The 27,123-nt window shown below is 44.4% G+C and overlaps 3 protein-coding genes across 6 annotated transcripts in view; all 3 read right to left on the bottom strand.

Moving 5' to 3' along the window:
- Positions 1-12,322, bottom strand: part of skap1 (src kinase associated phosphoprotein 1) — a 30,546-nt gene extending 18,224 nt beyond the window's left edge. For all 4 annotated transcript variants that reach the window (XM_086138665.1, XM_086138664.1, XM_086138666.1 and 1 more), the window contains exons 1-4: positions 12,145-12,322; positions 11,378-11,483; positions 10,900-10,925; positions 10,364-10,480 (exon numbers count right to left, since the gene is read on the bottom strand). In XM_086138665.1, coding sequence (XP_085994791.1) covers positions 10,364-10,480; positions 10,900-10,925; positions 11,378-11,483; positions 12,145-12,193 — 298 coding nt within the window. In that variant the 5' untranslated portion in view covers positions 12,194-12,322. The remainder of the gene's footprint in view (positions 1-10,363; positions 10,481-10,899; positions 10,926-11,377; positions 11,484-12,144) is intronic.
- Positions 12,323-20,051: 7,729 nt separating this feature from the next.
- LOC147189959 (homeobox protein Hox-B1b-like) lies at positions 20,052-21,497 on the bottom strand. Its single transcript, XM_086138798.1, has 2 exons — positions 20,699-21,497; positions 20,052-20,563 (listed from the first exon to the last, which is right to left on the bottom strand). Exons 1-2 carry the CDS (start codon positions 21,201-21,203, stop codon positions 20,247-20,249), a joined length of 822 nt encoding a protein of 273 aa, XP_085994924.1. The 5' UTR covers positions 21,204-21,497; the 3' UTR covers positions 20,052-20,246.
- An 828-nt stretch (positions 21,498-22,325) lies between these two features.
- LOC147189958 (uncharacterized) lies at positions 22,326-23,781 on the bottom strand. The gene is made up of 2 exons (XM_086138834.1): positions 23,592-23,781; positions 22,326-22,948 (listed from the first exon to the last, which is right to left on the bottom strand). Exons 1-2 carry the CDS (start codon positions 23,779-23,781, stop codon positions 22,377-22,379), a joined length of 762 nt encoding a protein of 253 aa, XP_085994960.1. The 3' UTR covers positions 22,326-22,376.
- Between the last annotated feature and the right edge of the window lie 3,342 nt (positions 23,782-27,123).

Raw genomic sequence — 27,123 nt, 5'->3', positions numbered from 1 at the left:
AGCTCAGCGTGGCGTTACGAGCTCAGAAGACTGAAGGCTGACGGATGACGGCGGCGGCACAGGAACTTAATGACTACTCTCATTAAAATCCACTCCGGTCGAGCCCAAAGTCAATCAGGAATGGAAGGAAATGCTCGGGCGGCACAGCTAATACGTCGCATTAAAACTAACGGTGGTCATAATGCGGCGTTGATGCCCGCTACGACGCGCCAGAGCAGCAGAGATCCAGATGAGGGGATGCAGAAGAGGATGGGGATGCTGCGGTGTGAGTGCAGCGGTTCACACAGCAGGTGGGGGGGGGCGGGGGGCTTAGGAGAAGGCCCTTTCACTGTAGCCGCAGGATGCCAAACATGGAAGTTAAATGTTGTCACTGTTCTCCAGGTTGATGAATATTATGTAATAGGATGCAAACTGAGTAGATCTGCTTTTTTTTTGGTCTTTTTTTATTACTTTTTTTATTCATGTCTTAACGATTTATTAACACAGACTGTGAGAGTACCTGATTATGTCCTAAATGTTAGGGGTCGCATCCTTATTTGTGGGGGGTGGGGGGAATCACTTTGCTGTGGGGGGGGGGGGGGGCACAAAAGCGGTCAAACAAGTAGGCTATGATCTGGGGTTCCCAATAAATAGAAGGCTTTTGACGTGTATTTTGCGTGCACAAGCATTAGGCACTTAGCGGGATGAGCCCGAGAGGTGACAAAGCGCAGGTAGGCATCAAGATGTCATATGTTTCCTCTCTGCTGTGCTTAGTCCTTGGACGCGAGAGGTATTGCATTGAATGCAGTGTTTTGGGGATGGCGGGGAGGGGCGTGACCCCCGCGTGAACTCTGCTGATGAGGTGAAACAGAAGGCAGAGAGAGAGGCGGCTCGGCCCTGAGGGGGCTGCGGGGAGGAATGCCGCTGATTCAAGGGAGCGAGCGAGCGACCGCAGACCCTCTTCGATGGCGTCCTTGATTAGGAAAAAGGATTCAGTGGGTGCACCTTCACCCGCCCGGCTCTCAATCTGCGCACGGGCCCAGGCCAAATTGACGCATTTTTCCTCATTACCAAAGGGAGGCCTTTGCGGCGCGTCCCTGCAGCGAGCGTGCAGACCGACAGGCACTGAGGTTAAGGGCACCGCGTCCTCCCTTTTCCCTCCTCCCTCGGCCTGATGTGATTAGGACCAAAGTCGTCGATACAGAGAGCGTGTTTAGAAGCTCCTAATGCACACAAAACATGCGGGGCATTACGACAGGCCTGGGAGATGCCTGCGTTGTCATCTAATCAACTTTAATGGCACCCGCAATTTATGCTGGGCTTTTTGATCAGGCGCGTCAATCAGATTAGGACACAAATCTCTGCAGGTAGAAAGCCTTCGGAGCCCCCCCCCCCCCCCTCCCCGACACAAAGCAGAACTGATTGGGCAATTTCGTTCGGTGCCAGTTTGAAAACATGAAGATATTTTTTCCTCCAATCGTCATAGTAACATTTACATATGAAACTCTAGACATGACATGTGGAGTTGGGGGTAATATGCACACAAAATACAAATTCAATAGTAAAACAGTTGCGTAAACAAAGGGAGAAGAAACTAAAGATAGTGATAGTTGCTTAACGTAAAGGCTAAATTGTTCACGTGAATTATACTAAACACACAGATTAATATTTTACACGCACATTATAACCATTTTTATCGCCGCAATGATGCCATTTGTGACCGCAACACTGGAGGAGGGGAAAAAAAGTAATTGTCGTCTCAACAGAATATAGTTAAAACATGCACACAAAATGTTCATTTGTGGTCAATAATTAGGGACAATGAGCACACGAAATACAAATGTTGTGAACACAACTGTAGGCACAAAATGAAAATATGACTGATATCTGTGTCACTCCTGGACGGCTGCGTGAGCAAATGGAGTGCACCTTTTCTAGAAACATTTTGTACAGTATTTGCAGTTTCAAGTGAAGGTGCGCTTCATTTGCTTACCAAGATGTCACAAATTTCATGCAAACATCAATACCAATTTCGTGGGCACAAATTAATTGTATTTTGAGGACACAAATGACCATTTGGCACATTGTAGGCAGAATATACTTTCACAATTTCACATTATGAGTGTTTGTTATTCTTTTTTTTTTTCTCCCCTCACACAAATTGGAAAGTTCTTGATCTCGGCGATGGAATAACTCCAGATGACACACACAGCACACGCGAAGCACACTAAGGGGCTAAATTTACTACATGACACGGGCTTCCCCCCTGGGCGGCCATAAGCGGCGTCGACGGTGACCCTGAATTTCCCTTTTGTAGATTTACAACCACCATTCAAATGCTTAAGTGCAGATACAATGATCCTCTAATCGCAAGGGACACTTTTCAGCTGCTTGGACGGCAGAGGGGGGGAAAAAAAAAAAAAAAAGAATATAAATACGAACAACGGAGGCGTTCGGGGCCCACAGGAGAGGCGGCGGATGGGCGATAAAAACGGGACATGGGTCCGTCAAAACCAACCTGGAGGCTAAAACACTTTGGGAAAAATCAACACGCTTAAACGGACGGTGACTGCCATTTGTACTTCCTTTTATTTCCCATCATACGACACTAATACTCAGTACCTGTTTTCTTATTGGGGTTCTAAAGCAAAACTGCTTTTACTTTTTAAACAACGTCCAATTATTGTCGCTCACACTAACAAGTCTGCTAAACAGCAATATTGCATTTTTTTTTAAACTACTGACACAACTGGAAACATAATTTTACGTGGATTAACATGCTTGAATGTTATTTGGATATTTTAAGCAGACAAAGAATAATTATTCAAATTTGAATAATGCACTTGACCTCTTAATGTTTCTATATGATTAACCTGTTAAAAAAAAACATGCCTAAAATTAGGACAGTATTTTTACAGAATGGATACTCTGAATTTTCCTATTCTTAAATAAATGTAATTATTAGCTTCATAAATAACTTTGAATGTGTCCCTTATGGAACATTAATATAAAGAGCTAACATGGATTACGAGCATCTTAACATAAATTTACCATGAACATTTCCTGTACCACCAAGCTCAGATTACTTTGGAGATGTCAAATTCAAATATGCCTGCGATTGATACAACAAATGTATGACACCTCCGCTTAAAAGGTGATTTGTATTTGTAATCCAAAAACACATTTACTGAATTGAATAAATGATTTATGTGGGCATTCTTTTGACAGCGTCATTCTCTCTTTCTCTCTCTCACACACACACACACACACACACACACACACACACACACTTCGCTAATTGCCACCCAAAGAAATTTGATCTAAATATTCTAGATTACATAATAAAAATCCCCCAAAAAATCAATTGATCAGAAAAAATTGTTTTCATGCTAATTAATGGAGGATTGACTGTCATTGTGTTTTACCGTTCTTTTTGCATTGCACACCAATTAAAATATGTTCATGATGATGAAAAACACATTTTAAAACAACTCTGTAAAGTGCAAAAGTATGGTACATTTAATTGGGTTTGTAATCTCCTAAAGAAAATTCCAACGAGGCTGAGGTTCTATCCAAAACGTTTAAAAGGTCAAAAATAAAATGCTACGTTCATGTAATTCCTGTTAAACGTGACATTGTCGTGTGCCAAATGAATTTTTTCGAATGTCCGTCCATTCACGCAAGAATGTCAAAAGCACGAGAGCGAAGGCAACAAAGGCACGGCTCCGCTGGCCCACTTGGCTCGGACACGCGGCGCTGACTCGGGCCGGAGGCGTCAAGAGGGATACGTCGTCAACATCCTCCAATAAGTCCACAAGGGCATGTTAATGAGCCTAAAGTGCTCATGAGAGCAACAATTAAACACAAGGCTCCCAGAGGCTCCGGGAGTCCGTAAAGTGTGTGCGCCAAGAGGGGCCGCCGCATATCTCCAATCTCCATTTATTTCCCTAAGAAATCAGTGAGGCCACCTGGGCTTGGCATCGCAACTTCATTCATCTCCAGAAATGGATTCCAGTGGAGGGCAAAATCAAATTCTCATTAGCAAGGCAGCAGAGAAAGGAGGAGAGAGCGCGCGGGAGGGTACCTGGGAACGCTAACCTCTGCGTGAACCCGCCGCATCTGATAGTTTTGCTATTTGTCTGTGACATTGACAGCTCTGGGGGAGATTAGGACGTCCCACTTTGCATTCTGCTCGCGCGCCGCCTTACAGATGGACTGCGGCACAATTTTCCCCTGCCTCTTGCACCCCCTCGCACCCCTTATACGCCAAGCGCTTGGAGAGCGCCGCACCGGAGGCGAGCGCCGGTTGTAATTAGAACGAGCACGACAATAAAACAAAGCAAACGAGGACAGAGGCTGCGTGAGACAAACCGGGAGGATGCAACCACTGCACAGCGGTTGGAAGGGGGGGGGGGGGGGGGGGGGGTGATGGATGCCCTTTGGTTAAATACGTCCAAATCCCCCCTTCAAGCCACTATCGTCTTGCCATCCAGTGTGAATGAGTGTGTGTGACCGAAAGAGAGAAAGCACAAGATTAATAATGTAAACAGAGAGAGAGAGAGAGAGAGAGAGAGAGAGAGGGAAAAAGAGCGAGAGAGGGGGGGCACGTGGAGGAGAAACTATCAGCATCTGCAGCAGCAGCAGCACAGTAGCCCTCAGGGGAAGGCGGTGAACTTTTGAACCCTGATGGTGAACAGTCGCAGCGATGCAAAGCGCTTGTCGCCGCCTCGTAATGGCCGCCCGCGCCTCGCCGGGAAAGCGGCGGGGCGAGGGGAGCGGAGGGGAACGAGCCGACGTGGAGGTCATTAACATACTTGTCGCCTCCGTCGTAAACGAGCCGCCGCCAAACGTCGCCGGAGCCGTGATCGAGTCGCAAACTTCTCGCAGCGGAAGGCGACGCTGGACGCGGGCACCTCTCGGGGGTTGACTAAAGTTCAAAAGTTGAAAAGGTGGCTCCAAACAAACACATCAAATCAGAGACGCCCCGCCAACGGCTGTTGGCGGGATACGGACGTCAAGTGCGCTGCGCCAACCGTTTTTGGACGCAGCGAAATTCAAATACGTTGTTACTGTACTTAGTTGTTTTATTTTTAATTGAAGAAAAAAAAAAAAGACTTATTTGTGAAATGTCTGTGTCTGACTAATGACTTATGTTTACATCACACTTGTTTGGTCGAAAATAATCTCCACATGGGTCTGTTAGTTTTACAAATGATTGCCCATGTGTTGAAAATTGATAATTCCCAAGATTCTGCCCAATGCCAGCGATAGGTTGCTTTTTGCTGCTGATCAAATATAATCAATCTGCGTTTAAAATGGTTCAAAGATAGCAAATATAGTACAATATAGTACATAGCTAATAAATAAAAGAATCGTCACCCAATGGGTCCACTTTTCCACTTCCAATATGGCGGCACCCTCGACATGCAATTATATGAACCAAATAATCTCACACTCCTTTTTCAAAGTTCTCCGTGAGTTAACTTGGCGCCTCGCGCCGCCAGGAGCCAAGTTGGCATGAATAAGCTTGCTGATGGAGAACATTCTGCTTCCGAGCGCGCTGGCCCTCCTAACGTCGTTCCAGACTGACAGCCTTTAGATTTAATATTCCATTTGCCAGCTCGGTGTAATAATGTTGTTCCTGCAGATTGGCTGCTCGTATTCAAATGAGCAAGCGACGAGACATCGCTTCACACTGGTTAGAATGGCGATAAATTCCTCTGCCAATACTCTAATTGCTGGAGGGAAAGCCTGGCATGCCTGAAAGAGGCCTCCAACACACCTGCCTTTACTCAATCACCAAATACGTGGACATGACTCGAGAGTTCTTAACTATGAATAAACACAAAACCGCTGTAGAGCGAAGCCGAGACGGGTTTGGTTCAGAGGAAGACGCAATCGCAATGCACACCTGAGGAACAACGTGCTTACAGCAGCACCGGAGACAACAAGACAAGAATGAAACTTGACCTGCAAATGGCAAGAAGAGGAGGGGGGGGGGGGGTTGCACACATACCACTATATTTACCAAAAAAAAAAAAACAATAGGCAATTTGGAGCGTGAAAAAGCAAATCCCCCCTAAAAAAAAATGTTGATAATGTGTATGGAAAATGGTTAAGAGTATTGTTGGTCGAGCAATATAATTTATACAACTGTTATTTTCTCAATTCGTTAGGTCATTGAAGAATTAAATTTACATTACCAAGAGTCTAGTATTTGTTGAAATACTTTATTTTGGCCACAAAGTGTATTTCTTTTTTCTTTTTCTTGCTTCATCTCATGAAATAAATGTGAATTGATTTTGAAACAAGACGTTTGCTCAAATTACATTTACATTTTCAAATGATCACTTCTCCAACATTCAAAGGAAATCACAATGTCCTAATCACAGGTGGGTAATTATTTTTTTTTTTTTTTAAGAACAGGCCCACGGGCTACTCGTATGGTCCTTGGGGGCTAACTGGTTGGTGACCTGTGATTTTTTTTTGCGTATAAAATTCAATAGAATAATAAAATAAACCATTTAGACATGTTTAACATTTTATTAGGTAATTGGCTCATCAAATAGAATAAAAAATAGAGCTGGTAAATAAATATTGAAACGTTCCTATTTATTATTCTCTTTTTTGTTAACTCAATTATCTCCCTCAGTCAGCATGTTTTGATTAGAAATAAAAGAAAATTGCAATTAACACCATTTATTTGTAATAAATATCATTTCAAAATACGAAATGTGAAACAATTACTGGATTTCAAATGGGGATTTTTTTTTCTCTCCAAAACAAAAGTATTCTCCATATTTGTACTTTTTCTTAACCTTAGCTTTCAATGACCAGGCCCATCTGCGCATTTTAAAAATTAAACCGGGACCAGATTGTTGCCATGCACACGTCCCCTGTGTGAGTGCACGTGTCAAAGGACAAAACATTGTGTCTCTGTGTTTATGTATTTAGATGTGCAGGAATGTGATGCATGCATGCAAAAAAAAGGGGGGGGTGGGTGGTGTATGCGGAGGTGAAAAATGATGCACGGTGCATGAGCTCCAAATAGCCGAGCGCGAGGTGGAGGGCACGGTCGGCGTCAGACGAGGCCGCGGCGAGGACGCAGGCGCGCTGAGGGGTCAGCGGTGCGGTCAGCGGGTGAAACGCAGTTCACATTAGCATCCAGACAGCCGGGCTAACAATGGAGCCCCCCATCTGTTCCTGTCAGCCATTACAAATCTGGTGTCAGTTGCTCCGTCGAAGACAACGGCCCGCCGCATCTCATCAAACCGAGGCGAAGGAAACGCAGCCGTCCACTTGGGACGAGAGCGCTGCGATTACAGAGGATGACGTATCCTCGCCCTTGAGGAGCTCGCTCCCTGTCTGCTATTTGGCGCACCATCGAGTCAGTTCGCCATTTTGTAGTGCCGTTTGAATGCGTTGCGACTCGACGCTATCCCCCCATTGTTCAGTTTCTCGGGTGTTGTTTGATTTTTCAGCACGAGACGCAAGTTGCGGTGCGAAAATATCTTCAACAAAAGGAGCGGATGGAAGTGTTTTGTTTGGAGGAGTGCAAAAATACTGTATATATTTTAATAATGAATTGGATACAAATATTTATTTGCATTTCCATCCGTTCATTCAAGAAGACATGATTCCAAATTGAGAGTGCAGAAAATGCACAAACAAATGAATTTTGATTCCATCATCGTTTTGGTCCCAGTTTTTCAAAGTAAAAGAGGTTGTTTGTGAATCATGATTCACAAACAATGTTTGTGATGTTTGTGAATCATGATTCACAAACATCAATATGATTCATCACAAACGTAATCATCTCTCAAGGTGGACTACAGAAATATGAGAATATTTGTTGAGATTCTGAGGATTGAGACCATTTTAAATTAAACACGGTCTCAAAACCCATTGATTGAATTTTCAAATGAATTAATTTGATAGTAGATTAGTTGTCAATTACTCATTGCATCTCAATTTGTTTACATTAATTTTGTACAATGCACTTAAAAAAAAAAAAGACTCAATGTTGTTAGAATTTATCTTTGTCCTCAATATTTATTTTACGGAAGGTAAACTAGCTGACATTGATCCAATACGCTGTCATCGTGCAACAGCAATGACGTAATTAAGCGCGCGTTTCAAAATGATTTTTCATTCCACTGATGAGTGAATTATATCGTCTGCCATATAAAAATCTCGACGTCGTGATTAAGGGGTAGGCAATGAGTGAATGTTTCCACTTGCAGCCAAAGATACGACCGCAACTCCTTCCAGTCCAATCAAATACATCCTGAGGGAATTTAAATGAGCACCGGCTGACGTACGATGTCAGTGATTTTCATTTAGCATCCGCCACCCTCGCCCCACCCCCGCAAGAAAGTGCGCCCAGTGAACACAGGTTGAACTTTGAACTCCACATGCCCTTTGGCTGAGGACACAAGCCATTCACTATGCTAACACCATCATGAGAAAGAAGCAAACAGCGCCAGAGGCTCCTCTCCAGGAAGCAAAGGTTGCGCTTGTTAATGCCGCGCTAAAATGTTTACGTTTCAAGTCCAGCTATCTGATGTTGTTTGATTCCAGCCAAATGGCACATCGAAAGCTTAATTGGCTATTGCTCACATTTAACACTGACAAGGGTGAGGCACACTGGCAGAGCTTTAAAAAAATAAATAAAAACTACAGAGGGGGGGGGGCATTTACAGCAAGATCTGAAAATGGCTGTACATCGACCGATCGGCATCCTACAGGGTGCAGCTTGCGAGATGCGGAGAAGCTCGTGGCATCAGATTCGAAAGGTCTTTAGACTGTTATTGTTGCCGAAGATGCATCAACAAAGTATGGAGCAAAAGGTGTGCCTCACGGGCTTCAAGAGCATTTGAAGGCATTTTAAGAAAATCCATCCATCCACCTGTTTTTTCCGGCACTTGTCCTTATTAGGGTCACGAGTGAGCTGGAGCCAATCCCAGCTGACCGAAGCCGAGTGACACTGGACAGGGCGCATAGAGCCAACAATCCATTCACTCGAGGGAATAAACAATTAATGGAATTCAAATCGATGTCACAATGCAGAAGAAGGCAATTTATTAAAAGAATTATTGACTTGGTGACTTATTTTTATGTTGCACGTGTGGGAGAATTTTGTGAAGTTCTCATAGGTAACGCTTAAAAAGACTGAAAGTGAACGGGTTCCATGAGACTAATTGAAATAGATAATAAATTGCCTTTCATATTAATTTACGGTTCATTTGCCTTTATTTTAGTATAAGCATAACCTGTAAGATATTGCTTGAAAAAAAAATTATCGGATAAAGTACAATCACTCTATTGGGGGCATAGTTTGACTATTTGTTTAAACTTAAAAAAATGTCCCAATTTTTTTTTTTTGTTTGTTTTCAATGAACTTTGCATGCATGGTTTTTGTAATTGTGGAAGGAAGCTCCACACAAGACGGCCGTAACTGGAATATGAACTCAGGCCCCCTGAATTGCGAGGCAGATGCGCAAACCGCTCGTACACCGTGCTGCTTATTTTCAAGCAAATGCAGAGGAAAAAAAAATTACGATCATCCCGCCATCTGCCAGGATCGTCTGCTGCATTTTCCTTGCGTTGCAGAAACGCACGACTTCACGTAGCCATATTTGACGACAACCAGCTGGCATTAATGAGCAGCGCGCTAAAACCACCGGAAACATTTTTCCCCCCCGTACGCACGGAACAGTCTACATGTGCTCCTCAAAAAAAATAAATAAAACAAGAAATGGGCACCAGAGACGCCCGAGTCAATAATGCCCAACTGCGGCATGTCAAGGGCAATTAGCCGGCGCGGCGAGTTGGGAACGCAAAAATTCTGAAGAGGAGGGAGCGAGTAAGATGGAGGGAAAGATTGATAAAGCCAGAGAGGGACAGGACACACATGGGCCCTCAGGTACAGTGTTGTATTTCAAACCCGCTTGTGAAAGAATAGAGGGGCAGGGGCTCAATCAATCACGGCATTAGCCCGCAGCTACACAGCCTTGTGCCTGTGTGGGCTGCTGACAGCTTGCAACCACCACCGGGGGGCGCTCTAGATCACCAATCAGCCCTGTGAGGAAGCAGGAGAAGCCCACCTGCTCACTGGCCAATGATGGAGAGGGCGGGGGGGGGGGGGGGCAGCATTGGAGGGAGGAGTCAGTGATGTCACAGAGATATGGCGTGATCTGTTTTCTCAAATTAGGACAACAATGTGTGCTTCCTGTGGAGTGAAGAGGCCATCTGAGAGGGTGTTAAAAGTGCAGCCGGGCAGCTTTCTCAGAGGATACAAACAATAACTCTTCCTTTTAATTGCCTCGCTCGATCAACAACACGCAGACGCACATAGATAGAGAGTGAGACAGAGAGCGCTTACACTCAGCCGGTCCGTCCTCCTGGTAGTCGGAAGCCAGCGAGGCGGCGTCTGACGGCGCAGAGCGACCCAGACTCGAGCTGCGGTTGTCGTCAGAACCGTCTTCCTCCCTCGAGTCAGCTGAATGCAATAGTGGATAGAAGGGCAATCAGCACGGCGGTGGTGGTGGTGGCTAATGTGCTAACACACTGCACTGGAGTAGAAGTACAGATACTATAGAAGCCTCAAGTAAAAATACTGATTCAACTTCTTAAGAAAAAAAAAGTACAAACTCTGAAATGTACTCCAGTGTAAAGGTATATCATTATTTCCTGTCAGTTACATATCATACTCATTTTCAGAACGTGGCACAACAAAAACCCACACACTGGTGTATGCATTGAGGGGGGGGGAAAGCTTGCAGTGTTGGCTCAGGGTTTAGTGCCATCAAAACATGTTGCCATGCTTTCTCTGCGTGACATGCACAGACTCACAGCTGAAACAGTTGCTAATGCCAGGCACATGTAAAGGTCATGTGTTAGAAATAAAATGATACTTACAGGGGAAGGGGAATTCCTGCGGGTTTCTGCAAAGAGAGAGAGAGAGAGAGAGAGAGAGAGAAAAAAAGAAGGAAACATCTTCAGTGAAAGACGAAAAAACTAGCAGTTTCTCTGCACCGGAGCATGAGCTTTGTATCATGTTGTTTCCGCTCTCTTCTTCACAAGGGATTCTGTCACGATCACGTCCACAAATTGAATCAAATTAAAAGGAAATGATAAGAAAAGGGTTCTCTTGCATGAGACGTTTAAAAAAACTGATAACAGCAATAAGCAACAAGCCATTAGACTCGATGAGTTCATCTGAATGTAGCAAACTGTGTTTAAGGCAATTACAGCACCAATTACAGTTCTTGTTCGGTATTAGCAGCAAACATTAGATAATTGGGCCATGAAATTACATTGTGACGCTTGAGTGGACTTTCATGAGATTTATTTATTTTTTGGTAAAAAGGTAAACAGTGATGATGTCGACTCCTACCTCACGTGCACCACTCTGAAATTATTCAGTAGGATTTTGCGGGTCTCGGCTGCATTTTCACTCAGCTCCTCGTCCTGAAGGATCTCAGAGACAAACAGCTCGCAGTCTGAATAAACAGAAACGCAAAGAACAATCAGAGAAGTTTGTAAATGTTAAATGAGGGGCAAGCCAACAACAAGTGTCCTCATGAGACCTTAGAGCCATTAGGAAAATGAGACAATGGTGCTTATTGTGGTCGTAGTTGGAATGAGATTCTTTTTTGAGACATGAAAGCACTTGTACTATATTGTAAAGTTAAAAACTGAGTACTATCATAATTAAATCGACAATATCTTTCACTGAATCAACATTAAAATAAAAGCATTGACTGAAATTGCTAGTAGCTTTTTCCCTAAGGCTACGGCTACATCACACTGCCCAATTCGGATTTTTTTTTGGGCAAATTTGATCTTTTTATCTGTGTGAACTTAGCCTAAATGATGCCACATGTTAGACTGCAAACATAAGAGAGCACTGTGGCAGCCATTTCTGCGAACAAACAGGTTAGCCCACATCACTAATCTGACTTGTATCCTTCACACCATCACTCATATCTTGATACATGCAAATGTTATCCAAACGCATGATATTGGCTATGAAACACTCCCAATCCAATATACAGATCCGTATAAAGTAAGTTCACACTCACCCACTTCAGACCACTGTAGATTTCTTTTTAAAAATGAATTAGATTGCGTGTATTTGGGAAAGTGATGAAAAAATATTACCATCTAGTAGTCTCCTGATGTCGTTTGGGATGGTCCCCATTCCTGACATCCACAACTGCAACTGACTTTGCCAGACCAGCTGTGCTCGTACAGGTATAGTTTTTGCTTTTAACTCGCACACCTCACCTCACGTCCCTTTGCACCGTTGACACAGAAACAAGAACCACCTACGCTCTGAAACACAACTTCCGTGCCAGTATCATCGTGGTGAACATGCGAGGATGTGTTGTGGGGTGGGGGGGTGGGGGGGGGCGGGTGCAGAAGATGATAACTTCCTGTGGTTTGATGCTGACGACAAGTTTGACAGGAAGCGAAGGCCGTAGCTCGTCCTACAACATCACAGCCATACACAAGTCAAGGTTAAGCAAAAATGTATGGACGGTACTGTGAAAAAAAGTCGTAGGCCTCCATTACATTTGTTATACCATCTTATTCCTGCGTGTATACTCTAACTACGATACCAATAACGTACAGACCTCCACCAAGACTATGTCAGTGTTCAAGCTTAGTTGAACTCTATTGGACAGATGTGATACACACATATATATAGATATATACTGTAGATATATAGATATATATAGATATATACTGTAGATATATAGATATATACATATAGACCTTAAAAAGTACACTACATCACGTTGGGTATGATAAGAATTGTTTTCATGATTTTTACTTCACATTTGTAGATAAATATATTGTATATCCCGTGACTAAACACATTAAATCTGAAATATGGCATTTAATCGAAGGCACTGTTGTGTGACGTCACTATTTAACACTTCAAACGCCCACATTTGACAAAACCAAACTTTAGGTCGTCTGCTCGGGTGTTTCTTTTGGATGACGCCCACGAATCATTTACTTCTTTACTTAAAAGTTCGAACATACCTGAATACCCCCTTAATTGCGCTGAGCACTCGATTCAACACCGACACCATCTTTGTTGTTTCCGCGCCGGAAAGAGAAGTGGGAGGGGCTGTAAAATGACGTATTTCCTCACCTCCCAAACAGGTGACCTTCAATCCGGAAACATTTGCCCGGGTTTGAATTTTAAAATCTAAAGAAAAAAAACCCATAAATAAACACGTCTCAAAAATTAAAAATATTGTTTTGTTTATCTTAAGTTCGGTTTGTTGCACAAATCAAAATAATGCACACAATCTCCCCTCTAGTTTTAAAGTACTCAAATATAAAGGCCTATTGAAGTCCAAGAAACCTTATACGTTAAACAACTCGCTATAATAATAATAATAATAATAATATGAATCAAAATACTTTAAAAGTGTCATATTAGAATGTCTTCGGCGGTTGACTTCCGTGTTAGTGTGGATGCTGCATTCAATAACCCTAGTGAAATCGAAAAAAATAAATAACCACTATAGAATGGTTTCTGGGTATGTTTAATGCATTGCCCATACACTCACTGGATGCTTTGTTAAAGACAGAGTTTGTTGCATGTGTTTGCCCATTGTGTTTTCATAATGAGGAGAAAATACTGCCGCATTGAGCATGCATAAATTGTCACACTTGGGAGTTGGCATTATTATGGTCGAATCCAGTTAGCATGCAGATTTGCGAGCTGGCTTGTCTGGAACTGTTAAACGCAAACCTACTCTTCAAATTCAATCATGGCTGCTGCTTTGTGTTTAGAAATTACACGACGGCGACTGTCGTTTGGTCTCCGTCTTAGCCGATTAGGTTTTGAAAGGATCCGTACATTACCTTCACAGAGAAGAGCACATATTAGCAAATACTTTAATAGATTTAATTCGCTCTCCCTGGGTTTAAATCATCGTATTGACCATCTTGATGGCTCTCCGATGTGGGCTGAGAAACTAATTAGGATATTTGTGACAACACAAGCTTCTCTAAATTGGTTCCTCACAGTATCTGAACAGTGATTTATAACAGCAGTAGATGTGTGACGGAACACAAACAGTTTGAACGCGTACGGGGAGTATAAAATGAGTAGAACACACGCTGGGCCTCGCCTATCGTTATATTGATCGTGCAACACATCTGACGCACAGCAAGGGAAGCCATCAAATGACCATTGCTCAATCACACGTGGCTCACGGCGCCCACTCAAGCTGAGCTTTTAATTTGTTTTTTAAATATGGAAATTAATCATCTGGATTGGCCCGTCCTTGCTTCGAGCACTGGGAATAGTGAAGCAACATCCCAAAACTACTCCCACAACATTGGAAGCATACAATTGTCTTCATAAAATGAACAATGAAGATTGAGGGTCATTCTGGTTTTAGTTCAACCCCTTTATTGACTATTTAATGAGTAGGTGTGTCCTGAGGCTTTTGTTCGTGGATGTAATGGGTTTATGAGCATCATCTCAATGTTTTAGTACATCCAAACAGTGAACCGGGGGATATGTTCAAGACCCTTGCGCAATCGATGAAACTCAACGATGTAGGGGAACCATCTAAAAAAAGGATATGGTAAAATTCAGCGAGAACAACAAACCGCAACGTAGTGGGGAGGGACACTGTATGATGTTAACTTTCCCAATAACACATCTTTTGTGTCTTTGTTTGTGGTTTTCACGCAAAGCGCGGTTCGATGACAGCCTCCTTCCCCGTCACATCCCCACAGGAAGCCGCGGGGTCAGCCCGAGTTGAGTCCCGTGTCGGAATTGTCCCCGCGCTGACCTGCGCCTGACTGGCTTCCCAGCAAAAAGCCCCTGTGAAGGTAAGAGGAACTGGGGTCCCCTCCCTTGGAAAAGAGGGGTCCCTCCCCTTGACAGCTCCACAGAGTCGCAGCCACCTGCCTGCTGGGTCAGTCCCATATGAAAAGGGAAGCCCTTTGTAATCCGACGGGGATTACACCAGGCAACAATGCGCCGCTGAAAGAGCGACAAAAGCCCTGTATCAAACGTCGCTGAGGGGGAGCGAGGCTATGATCTCCCACTACTACCAACACTGACTCCTTGACCACCTCTCATCTCACCAAGAGCCCCCCCACCCCAACCCACCCCCTTCCACGCCCTCGACCCATATCCCTCCCTCCCTCCGTTTAGGATTCACCGGCTCTGTCCTCCTCCTGCCCTCTCATCTTTGGGATCTGGCCTTTTATCAGCGCATTCCTTTTCATTTGCATTGCGGGGTGGGGAGGGACAGCGGGTCCCTCTGATCTGATAGCGCCAGGAGAGAGAGTCAGGAGGTTCCTCGGGGCACACGGGGTGTTGGAGCGTGGGTCTGTGTCCTGTCCTAGCGAGGTGCACACACACATTTGCGCCACACAGAGCATTCTCAAGATAGGAAGGTACAGTCCCCCCCCCCCCCTGCTGTATTCATACACACATACAAAAAAAAAAATCACTGGGTCGTTTTCCAAACCCGCTGGCTGTAATTTTTGAGCAGATTAGGTTACTTTTGACAAATCCTTAACCCAAAGCAGTGGATGTAGATTACGCAAGAAAAGAAAGTAATGGATGGATGTCGGTCAGCGCTTCTGATAGGCCAGCAGAGAAGGCCTGGCCGACCCTGACGGCTCGCCACTGCCCTTTAAATCCAAACCCTCCGACACATCCGAGGGTCGCCGGCAAATGTTTGTGTTGCCGCAGGAGATAAAAAGACGCAGTTTGCTTTTCGGATTTCCTCACAATACTTGTATTCCCACCCCACCCATTGCTCACACACATGTCAGTGCAAGGGGGAGTTTTGTGGGGGGGATAAAGGTAAGAAGCGATGATAGATTGAGGACACAAAAGACAATAAGAGCTAACGCTACGTGCGGGAGCGTTCCTTGCGGTTGCCTCGGCGTATAGAAAGCCGGGATGGGGAGATTGTATTATTGTAGAATATATGAGCCATGTGCAAATATTAATCTAGCATTATTTGAAGTGTCCGCTAAGCATAGCGATCCCAGCTCGCTCACTGAGCGATGACATACCTCCATTACACTTGATGTATGCACGCATGAGAGCGGCCTATTTTTCACGGCCAAGACATTGTCCCTAGAGGCGGTCGCTCCAGAAGAATCCATGAATTATCCCGCTGAAACAAGTCAGCCAACGCTATTGATACAAGTGGGATTGAGATACTGGAAGGACGCCAGGAGAACGTGTCTGCCTGCACTTGTGATCCTGCCGCCTCCCTCCCCGTCTACTTAATTGGAATACAAAGCAGAGCGAGGTCGATGAGGGAACGGCGTAGGGAGGAAGAAGGAGAGAGAATGGGGGGTGGGGGGGGGGCTGTCTGTCTCCAGCAACCTTCACTCCTCGCTGGGAATTGACTGGGGGAACCAGCCAGCGAGACCGACACACTGTCAGTGGTAAAATGAACTGTCACCTTGCATTTCTCAACCTGCTGGCGCCGGCGAATTGGCCGCTTTGAACCATGTGACGTGACACTGATTGAGTTCTGGAAGGAGCCGCTCCAATTTCCACGTGTGTCCACACCAGGAGCATCCTCCTGGATCCACACGTGACTCTCGCGCCCTCGCCGTGAAGATGGAGCCTCACTGTATGCCGGCTCATCACGTTAGCGGTATATCGCAGATTTTTGAGTGATCGTTTTCTTCATGTTTTTAGGGTGGATATTAGGACTCAAATCTCAATGCCTATTTCTACTTTTGCAATCTTTCAAGAATGTGCGCCTGTCCTGTGTCGAATTTGAAAGAAAGCAAGCCGGTTTTGTTCACTCCCGCAATGGCGCAAACGCACCTTTCTACCTTTGCACGAATTGTCTACCAAGATAGCAAAAGAAAAAAAACCTCCACCCATGCGCACACTCAGACTGCACTTTGCACTCGACTTATACTGGGTGTGAAAATAAGACCCTTGGACTTGCGGTCTTTTAACCCCCCACAATGGCAACGTCACAGCATTCTACCCAACAAGTGCGGCGTCAACTTAAGCCACCACGTCATATATCAGATCGCAACACTAATGCAACCGAATCAGTGACTCGATCACTTCAACGTTTCATGTTTCATGTTCTCTGTGCTCCACGGTGCCGCTCGGCTGCTCCGTCTCCTTGCCAGGCTTGTTTTTCTTGCCGGCACGACAGGAGGAAAACTATTAGCGCTCGCCGCTCCGATCCTGGAGGCAATCCCAGCGAGTATTAAGACGTTAACCATGGCCAAGTCACCTGTCTCTCCCAGTTACCGCACTGACGGGATGGAGAAAGGATGCGGCCGCTGGGGGGATCCGAGAGCCCAGGCCTTGGGGCTTGCACATCCATTAGAGCCTGACACGGATGGGGGGGAGGGTCTCGAGTTTAATGGAGCTTCAGTTCCACAACAAAGGAAGAAGGGAACGCGCTGATCACAACGAGCCGCTTTTCCTTCCATCTACCGTTGCAGTTAGAGGTTAATTGTCCAAGCTGGACAAATCATTTGGATGAAACTGTTTCAATAAGCCATCGGATTTATTCATTAGTCAGCTTTATTTACAGGTTCATGTTCTACACATTGAAATAATGTGCTTGTCTTCTGTCATGTGTACTTTGTAAATTTGATGAGCAATTAAAATAAATGTCCAATTGCTTCTAAATATAAGAATGTATTCTTAGTGTATGGTCACGTGTTTATATTGAGCACGGGTAAACAATGCAGCATATATCCTCACCTGTGAGCAGATTTCCCTAAAAACACAAGGCACTCTGAGGCATCTGTGTGACGGGAGAAGGTCCCCCCCCCCCCGCCCCCTAACGCCCCCCTGTTCCTTCCATGAACACTGGACCCGGCTGGCCCTTTGAAGCCGGGGGTCCCTGCCGGGTGACGTGCGACAGAGGAACTGGTAGAAACCCAAGGAAGTGAGCCTGGCAATAGACTTGTAAAAGAGCTGGCAACAACTGCGAGCAGCATGGGGTACAAACAGCACTGGCTTGACCTCAAAGTCAGCTCAGAGGGGGTGTCGGTCATCTTGAGATGTGTCAGATATCAAATGCTGTGCAGTGTGCCCCCCCCCCCATGTCCTGGTTCATCGGTCACACCACCACAACCAAAATGAACCAAAGGCTTTGTTTTGTTTTGTTTTGTTTTTCAAAATGGCAGCCTCCTCCTGCATTACAGTGTCGAGTTGAATTCAATTAATCACCCAATCCTGGTTTTTCTTGTACTTGTTATAGCTGTTTGTTGGCGTGCGGGTTCTCCTCACCTTCATCCTGCGTTGTCCAACGCAAGTCTTCCGAGTTCTACGTCCCCATTCCCGAGGTGAACATCTGTCTCGGAGACGTCGGCCACAGCGCTGACTCTGACACCTCCAGATGGAGAGCCCGCTGGGAGCGTTGAGGTATTATCCATCGAGCTGGCAGGGATCACACCTCCGGAATGAAATCCCACACTTGTCTTCAGCGCTGGTCGCTTCCTTCTTGTCAAACGTGCCGCCGTGACCCGTATGGATGATAGCCCTTCGCCTCTTATCACCCACCACCACAGCACTTGGCTTTGCGACTCAGCTGAAACAGCTTCTAAACTGAAAAATGCATGAACACATCTCCATTTTCTTCACTGGTTTATAATTTTCAATTCCAAACTTTTCCATAATGCGGCCCAGCCGATTGATTTGGCTTCCGTCATTCAAAACATGGGAGTTGCTGACAGGCGCTGCTTACACACTAGCTAGCTAACTAGCTAGTTTACAAAACAAAAAAACAAAAAAAAACTAAAACCCATACCTACTTTTGACATGTCAAATAATGTCCTTTTACCTCCAACTGCCTCATTTCCACCTTAAATCTAATTAAGTCCAGCTGTTATAAATCACATGGTGACTAATTTCCGTGTTTATGCGGAACTTTGATGAGAGATCCCTCAAATGCTAAAGCCGTGAAGTGCGAGAGAGGGTCTGCAGCCACCCCGGTGTCCTGACAGATTGACTCCACATTCATTTGTGGCTGAACTCTGCGTGAACCTCGGGCGTTAGGAAAGAAGGCCGCCGACAGGCCGGGGCTGCTTGGCCAGTATGAGCCTGTGGGTGTTTGTGCTCAAACCCAACACCCAGTGTAAATATTGAAACTCCCTGCCCCTCCTTCACCATCACACCCGGCAAGGCGCTCAGGTTCGACGGAAGCCCAAGTAAGTACTGATGTGTCATGTAGGTTCCCGAAAAATGTGTAAATGTACACCCAGAAAAATAAATGAATGAATTTTTAAATGTTGTCAATGAACATTCTTTTAGTCATTTTAAACAGCTAATTTTGTTTTCTTTGCCTTCCGTTTGAATGTCCTGTATGTATATGTAGAATGAGTGTGTGCTTATGTTTTGTTGAAATACATAACATCTTGTGGATTAGTCCCGACAAATTTTGTGAGCTTAAAAACCCAGCAATGCATTTATTTGACTGTCGGCTCCATCCAGCAGGATTTGGGTAACAAAAATGGAGACTCACATGCACCCTGCAGTTTGTTGTCATGTTTAGAGCCCCTGGAGGTATTTGGAGGTGAATAGGTCACCAGGAACCACCCTGTGTGTTCTGAAAGATTCCACTTGTCACATTATGCAAGAGAGGAATAAATATAGACCACCACATTTTTTTGCCAACTTGACTTACCACGATTTAAAAAAAATAAAATAAAAAAAGTTGGGTGATCTCAAAATTTTAAGGCCACAAATCTTGAGAAAATTTGAAGTTGTGCAATTCAACTAAATATTTTCAACTTCAGCTTGAGTTATGAAAATAGTTTTCAAACTGTTATCCCTTGGATTACCTCCCCCATCTTAATTAAAGCTGTAAGTAAAAATAACTCAGCAAATTTTTTTAGGCCACTGTTGCCATAAATGTTAATTATTTATATTTTAAAGTTGTCCCAACTTAAATGACTGTTTTAACCTTCCCCCAAAATGTTACAATGTAAAACAGGAATTTCAGTGTTTCATTTTAAATTCATAAACTTTATTCATCTAAAACCTCTGGACAATTGTTGTAAAATACCCTGTCAAATAAATAGTGCAATCAGTGACACTGAGCGGCTCAGTGCTTGGACACAAACATATATTTTGTTTTAAGTTTTAAAATAAGCAGGAAACAAAAAAAAAACCCACACATTTAGTAGTTGGCTATATACCCTGAAAGTCCACGTGCATTTGATTTTTTTTCCTCCCATTGTGTTACGTCGCCTCCTCCGTGAGTATTTTAAGTTCACTCTGTCGGCCTGGCCTTGGGGGGCGGCGGCGGTCCCGAGGGGGTTTCAGGCCCCGAGAGCTTTTCCGCAGGCCCGCCGCCGGCGACGCAGCCCAGCTTGTCGCGCTTCTTCTGCTTCATGCGCCGGTTCTGGAACCAGATCTTCACCTGCGTTTCGTTGAGCTCCAGGCTGGCGGCCACCTCCACCCGCCGGGCCCGCGTCAAATACTTGTTGAAGTGGAACTCCTTCTCCAGCTCGGTCAGCTGCTTGGTGGTGAAGTTGGTCCGGATCACGTTGTGCTGGCCCGGAACACCGAACTCGCACACAACCGCTGCTGGGAGGAAGGAGAGAAAAAAAATGGATGGAATGGAAGACGTGAAACTTTTGGGGTGAATGAATGAAAGGTGGATGAAACATTAGTTTGCGGATCAACTTTGTTTTACGCATCGCTTTGCGCGGAGCAGCTCACCCGTTTTGGGAGGATTTCTCTTCACTTTCATCCAGTCGAAAGTTTTAGATGTTTCCTCCGCCTGATCCGCGTCCTTGTGCTGGGCCGTGTAAACATTTTCTGGAGGGTACTCCGGGGGCCTCTGCTCAGCGCCGCCGTAGTGGACGTACTGTGCGCCAGCGTTGCTGCAGCTGTCCCCGGTGTAAGGCGGCATGTTGGTTCCGAGAGGCGAGACCTGTGCGTGCATGTAGCCCCGTTCCTGCTCGGGGGTCAGGTCGTACTGGTGGTGTCCGTACTCCACGGGGGACCCGAATACCGAGTTACCCGGCGGGGGTGGCGCATACTGCAGGTCCAGGTTGACGTGTGTCTGGTGGTGGTGGTGGTGGTGCAAAGGAAGGTTCTGGTGGCCGTCCTGACCGTAACTATCCGCGTTGGGCGTCACGTATCCGTGGTTGAGGTTGTGGTAGCCGGCTTTGAAAAGGTTCGGCCCGCGGTTACAGAGCGGGTAGTCGAGGTAGGAATTCATCGCGGACACTCACACCAGAGAAGTCATTAATCGCCCTAACCCCGGAGGTAGTATGTCAAAGCTGTAAAAAGTGCCCTCCACCCCTCATATCACCTTCCTGACATGCCACGTGACCCACGACCGGCCAATGGCGCGGCCCGCCGGCTTCTCTGTCACGTCCGTCGCGCTCGTCCATCAAGCGGCTCGCATTTGCATGACAAACACTTCAATCAAACGCGCTCATCCATCTGATAAGAACACAAACGTCGGGCAGGCCGAATGACAAGTAATTGCCCCTCTAAAATTCTTAATGAGTTCGCCGTCGTGCGTGACTTGGAAAAAAAATGCCTCTCTTCCAAATTAAAGTCCCCGTTTCTAAATCTAAACAACTGGAGGGGAAAAAAATAGTGTCTTGAAATGTGGCCTTGAGACTTTTCCAGTAGCCGTTCATCTTATTAGGGTCGTGAAGCTGTCAGTGAAATGCAACATTTAACGTGGTTAGTTGTACTTTTCTCTGCAGAATTGAGGGATGTGTTGTTGGGCCTTGTTTTTTTTTTTTTTTTGACTGACTGTGCCAGAAGACCGCATAGTGATCCATCATGTGCTCTTAAAAAAAGGCAGCTTCTGTGACCCTCAAAAGAACAATGACACTCTTCTCACATGTCAAATGTATTCTTATCACAGGCTGACTTTTCTTTTAGGGCCTTGTACTGAGTCAAGGGCTATACATTAAAAACAAATGAATTTTATTCCTCTTACTTTTACGCACAAATTAGGCCCATATCAAAGTAAATTGTTGTTCAGAAAAGTGAATTAAACAGTGATTCAATTCAAATGTATTGCGCATAATTGAAATAGAAATTGTACCAAAATAAATCCAAAAACGAATACAAATGTATTTTACTAAAAAGTTAAATACAACTGAACTGGTGAATCTTTCACATACCAGTAGAGGACGTTCACTCTTGTATGCTGCTGGAATTTGTAGCCAAACTGTAAATTATCTTCCATTTTTAAAAATTCAAGCAGGAGTCCTTTTTTTTATCGTTAAATTATGTTCGCCCTCTGAGGGGGAACTCTACGTTACAAAAAAAACATCCGTTTTATGCTTCTGCATTCGATGAATGAAATGTGTAATGCCTTTACAATAATAGCAATAATAACAAAATTGCATGCACGTATATGGACGCACTATTATAAATGCGTGAGTTTAGGAGCGTGCATGATTCTGTCGTGAGGGCTGCAGGAGGACAAATAAGATGACGGAAAATCCTCGTCTGGACTCTGCGCATGCGCGGCGTTGTGCGTGCGGTAGCGCGCGTCAAACCCGGTGCTCGGAGCGGGATAATCCGACCACTGCTGCTGGGACTGGGGCCGGAGCGAGGTCGGTTGGTAGTCCCCGCCCAAATGCACGTAGCCTAGGCTGGACAGAGTGGGGCTACCCGGGGCGGAGGGGGACGAGCCAGGTGAGGAGGAGGAGGCAGAAGCAAGGCCGTGTAGTTGCTGCTGCTGCTGCTGCTGCTGCTGGAGCCTCTCGTCCTTCTTCTGCTTCATCCGGCGATTCTGGAACCAGATCTTGATCTGGCGCTCCTGCAGGTTGAGCAGGCCGGCCATCTCCAGCCGACGGGGCCTGCACAAGTAGCGGCTGAAGTGGAACTCCTTCTCCAGCTCCACCAGCTGCGCGCTGGTGTACGCCGTGCGAGTGCGCTTGCAGGCCGGCTTGCTGGAGCTGGGAGAGTCGGTGGTGCTGGTGACGCTTGCAAGGTCTGCCAGACCAACAGTACAATCAAACCACACACATTTCTTTTAATCCCCAAAGCATACCGACAACGTTATCATAATTGCAGAGTGCTGCGGATTTTTTTTAGCTTTGTTGAAAGCGTTATTGCTGGTTATTTATGAATTGGCTTTCCACTCGGCATTGTTTTATTGTGCTTAATGTTATTAATTCATTGTTTTGCTTTTTTTTTTTACTTATGGACAGCACTTTGTATGCAGCTGTGGGTGTTTTAAAAAAACGTTAATTTGTGATTTTAGCTGACTGAAATGGTGTGTTATTATCTAAAATTTTAATCTAGACTATATACAGTATATATACAATGATCATATTTATTTTTCAGGTGTCATAGTTTTTGTTGATGCTGTGAATTTAAATATATATATTTTAAAGTTTTCATTGCATTATCTGTGACCATTTATCCTGCTTTGGTATTTGAGTATTTGACTTGTATTACACTTCACTTGTATATTATTATTATTATTATTATTAGCTACTGATTTGACGCCTATTTTAATGTTTCACTGATTGATCTGAATGGTGATTTCATTTGTCTCATACTTGAAGTATTTCCTTTGTATTAAACTAACGATTGCATTGATTGATGTTACGTTGCGGATCGTGAAACAAACCTGTCAGCCTGCTGTCGAGTTTGCGCTTGGCCTGCCTGGACTCTTTCATCCAGGGGAAAATGCTTTTGCTCGCACAAAACCTGTGATCCACTGTCTGCTTGCTGCACATAAACGCAGCACACAGTGAGAAGTTCTGCTGCTTCTGCTGCTGCTCCTCGTGCGTCTGTCTTTGCTGCTGGCTGCTCTCCATGACACGCACACAGCGAGGCCCTTTGACCTTGTGACGCGGCTCCGGCAGCCAAAATGTCACATGGCAGCTTTGCAGAGAGCCTGAAAGAAGGCAGAATCAGGGAGGAGACCAAATGATCCATCTTATCAACTCAATAGTGCGCTGACATGAATAGCCTGCACACAGGCATGCTCGAGATTAACACAGGCTGAGCTAAAAGTTTCTGTGGCACCTTAAAACTGCTGGTTTAAAATGACCCAAATTTGAGTTTAAACAACAAGAAAAACATGGGTTCAAAATCAAAATGGGTCATTTTACTTTTCCTAGGTGTACACAGCAAAAAAACAAACAAAGAAACAAACAATAGGGGTTACCTGAACACTCCAATATGGGTTATTTCAAACATTAACTTTTCCACTAACTTTTGTCTAATTGGATAAAAAGTGGGCAACCCAATAATTATTTACATTTTTACCTAGTCCAAGTCTAATTGGGTTTAAAAAAAAAAGAACCAACTGGATTAAAAAGAAGTCAGCATGTGTTATCTAAAATGTCACTTTTTCCAAGCCAAAATGGGTTCAAGCCTAATCCTTAAAGATAACCCAATATGGGCTATTTTCAACCCAGCAGTTTTAAAGGAGCACATATTGGGGTTTTTTAACATGCCCGTTTCAAAATATCATATGCCTGTAATACCATCAAGTATTTATTTTTGACATGACCCACTATGGAATAGAATTTAAACATCGCATTTAAATCACCCAAATTGGCAGGCTTATTTTGTAAAAGGACATCTCATTTTTATAAATATTTTTTAACACTTTTCTTTTTGTTAATTTTTTTTATGTTTAAAAGGGTTGAATAACTTTATAGTCTTTTTTATTATGCTTTTTAAAAATGTTAAAACAAAGAAAACGATGGTTAATCGCCCCTTGGCTGACTGTGGCGCATTTACGTCAATCAGCGTGCTTTGTCACTGTTCAATAAATGTACGAAATAATAATAATTTGAGGTGAATCTTTCATTGGATTTTTTTAATTAAGGAAAACTAAATGCTTGACAAGATCCCAATAAATATAGTCTATATCCACTCTAAAAAAACGACAACATGAAATCGTTTTGGTTTCTGCCTTTCCTTCCATTACGTATCAACAAAATATCAGCAATCGCATTTTAATGGAGTAGCAATAATGTGTTATTTTTTTTCGAGATGATAACCTTCAACAAGATCCCCATTGTGCCGGGGCAGGTTTTGTTCAAATCCATCGTGGAAAGGGAAAAAAATTGTAAACATGTTTCCATGCATCACCACTGTCTTCTTAATGAGGTGAAGCAGCAGCAGCAAAAAAAAAAAAAAAAGGGGGGGATAAGAAGTGTGGAGGCATGCAGCTTTATGAACTCTGCTTGAACCGAGCAGCCTCGAGTCAGGCTCGTAAATCATAAAGACACATCAGCGCGTCTGCATGCGGCCGCCTTACCTCGGAAAGCTCCATTCATCCCCACGCGCGCGCGTGCAAACGACGCCTCTCCTCAACCCGATACACTTCTTACTATTTCATAAGATAAAAACTCAAATCATCCTGCTGGGCCGAGTCGGGATTCAGCATTTGCGGATGTTTGCGTGCATGCAGACGGAGTAGACAGTTTTGTGACACGCACCCTTATCACACACACCGCCCCGCGCTCCGTCTGTCTGCGCGTGAGTGGTGCGCGTGCATGTATGACGAGACGGGAGAAGCGGATTAAAAAAAAAACGTTTGTGGTCATCATGCATGCGAACGAGCTAATATAGACCGTGATAACAATGATAAGACAGATTTTTATTTTTATTTTAATGAACACTCAATGGCCTCTTTGTGGAAATTAAACAGCAGCCAGAGCCATCATGATGGAGTGTTTTGCTATTTAAGTGGCTGGCAGATAAGCACTATACCTGCACTGCAGGGTCCTCTTGACTGCTCTTAAAATCATCTGATGGCCGTCGTATTTAACGCCGACCTCATAACCCTGCTCAAAATTTGCGTGGCGATGCATTAAACATGATATTTGTACAATCGCGATAATACAAACAAGAATGAGAACACTTCCGGACATTTGCAGACGGACGACGAAAAGAGGCCTGGACGCGCTTTAGTGACGCAAACATTGATTTGGGACACTTGTGAACTCTCGTCTTCACCCTGCATGTCGATGGATGTGATTGGCTGGTCGAGGTCATTTTTAACGAACATCAACTAGTCGTTTTCGTCACTGAGGTGTGACCTGGCCGTTTAAAAATAATTCAACTGTCATGTAAAAACAGGAGAAGTGTGTAAAAAAAAAAACAAAAAAAAAACAGACAGACATTTTAATCCCCGTGGCAGTAAACAGGAGAAACGCTTCGCTCTGACGTCACATAATGAGCAGGCACCACCCCCTCCAGGAGTGACGTGATTAGATCGATTGCTCTCAGGTCATCTCATTTGACACCACACTCATAAGTATACAAACAAACCATAAAACACACGTGATGTATGGAAAAAATTAATAGTTGGCGTTATGAAAATAGCAACGAAACAAAAAACATATTCTCTCCAAGTCATGTTTCATCCCAGACACTCCTGCTTACTTTATAATTATTGCCCAAATTTTCTGACTTCTCAATTATTTTAGTGATTCATGAATTTTCTTTCCATCTATTTGAGTATAGAACGGCATTAATCCAGTAATGGTTAAATTGTAATAATTTAAAAAGATCCATGCAAATTGTTACCTTGTTTTTCTACATTGAGCCCGCATATGATTATTTTGTGCGTGTGTGTGTGTTTGTGTGTGTGAGTGTGTAGTAGGGAGACGTACACACAGCTTCATAGAACACACTAGACATTAATATTATGACCATAATCATAATATCCCACAGTCATACTCAAAAATTTTGAATTTAATACATATTCCAATTTTGAGATAACGATGCTCAGGTGTACTTCAACAAAAAGATGCACCCCCAAAATGCTTATTTTTGATTGACTCTTCAAACAGGACCACATCTTTATGCCGCTACTATTTTTCCTCCTCTCATTTCCCACAACTGGAAAGCACGCGCACGCGCATAATCCATGCCCATAGTGAAGAGGCAGTCCACGCCCGTTATGTGCGTGTGTGCCCCTCCACACTCCAACTGCTCGTGTGGAGTGCAGACGTGAATGGAGGAGGTGACAAATGATGCGCAGAACAATGGCCTCATTCAAGGCAACTTTCACACACGCCATCTTCTGCACTCATGGACCACAGGGAGGCAAGGCAGCCATCCGGGAGAGCCAATCAAGCCCACGCAACTCGGAAAAGTTCAAATGTAATAGCAGAAAATATACTTCTATAAGTACA

This window comes from Hippocampus guttulatus, chromosome 19 (assembly GCF_054856545.1).
Source record: "Hippocampus guttulatus isolate MCC_2025c chromosome 19, RoL_Hgut_1.0, whole genome shotgun sequence".
Taxonomy (NCBI): Eukaryota; Metazoa; Chordata; class Actinopteri; order Syngnathiformes; family Syngnathidae; genus Hippocampus; species Hippocampus guttulatus.
This window is presented reverse-complemented; position numbering and strand designations above follow the sequence as displayed.

Coding starts and splice junctions, on each gene's coding strand:
- LOC147189959 (XM_086138798.1), bottom strand. CDS start 21,203: ATGAATTCCTACCTCGACTACCCGCTCTGTAACCGCGGGCCGAACCTT. Junction 20,564..20,698: donor GAGAAATCCTCCCAAAACGG/GTGAGCTGCTCC, acceptor CCTTCCTCCCAG/CAGCGGTTGTGTGCGAGTTC.
- LOC147189958 (XM_086138834.1), bottom strand. CDS start 23,781: ATGGAGAGCAGCCAGCAGCAAAGACAGACGCACGAGGAGCAGCAGCAG. Junction 22,949..23,591: donor ACTCGACAGCAGGCTGACAG/GTTTGTTTCACG, acceptor TTGGTCTGGCAG/ACCTTGCAAGCGTCACCAGC.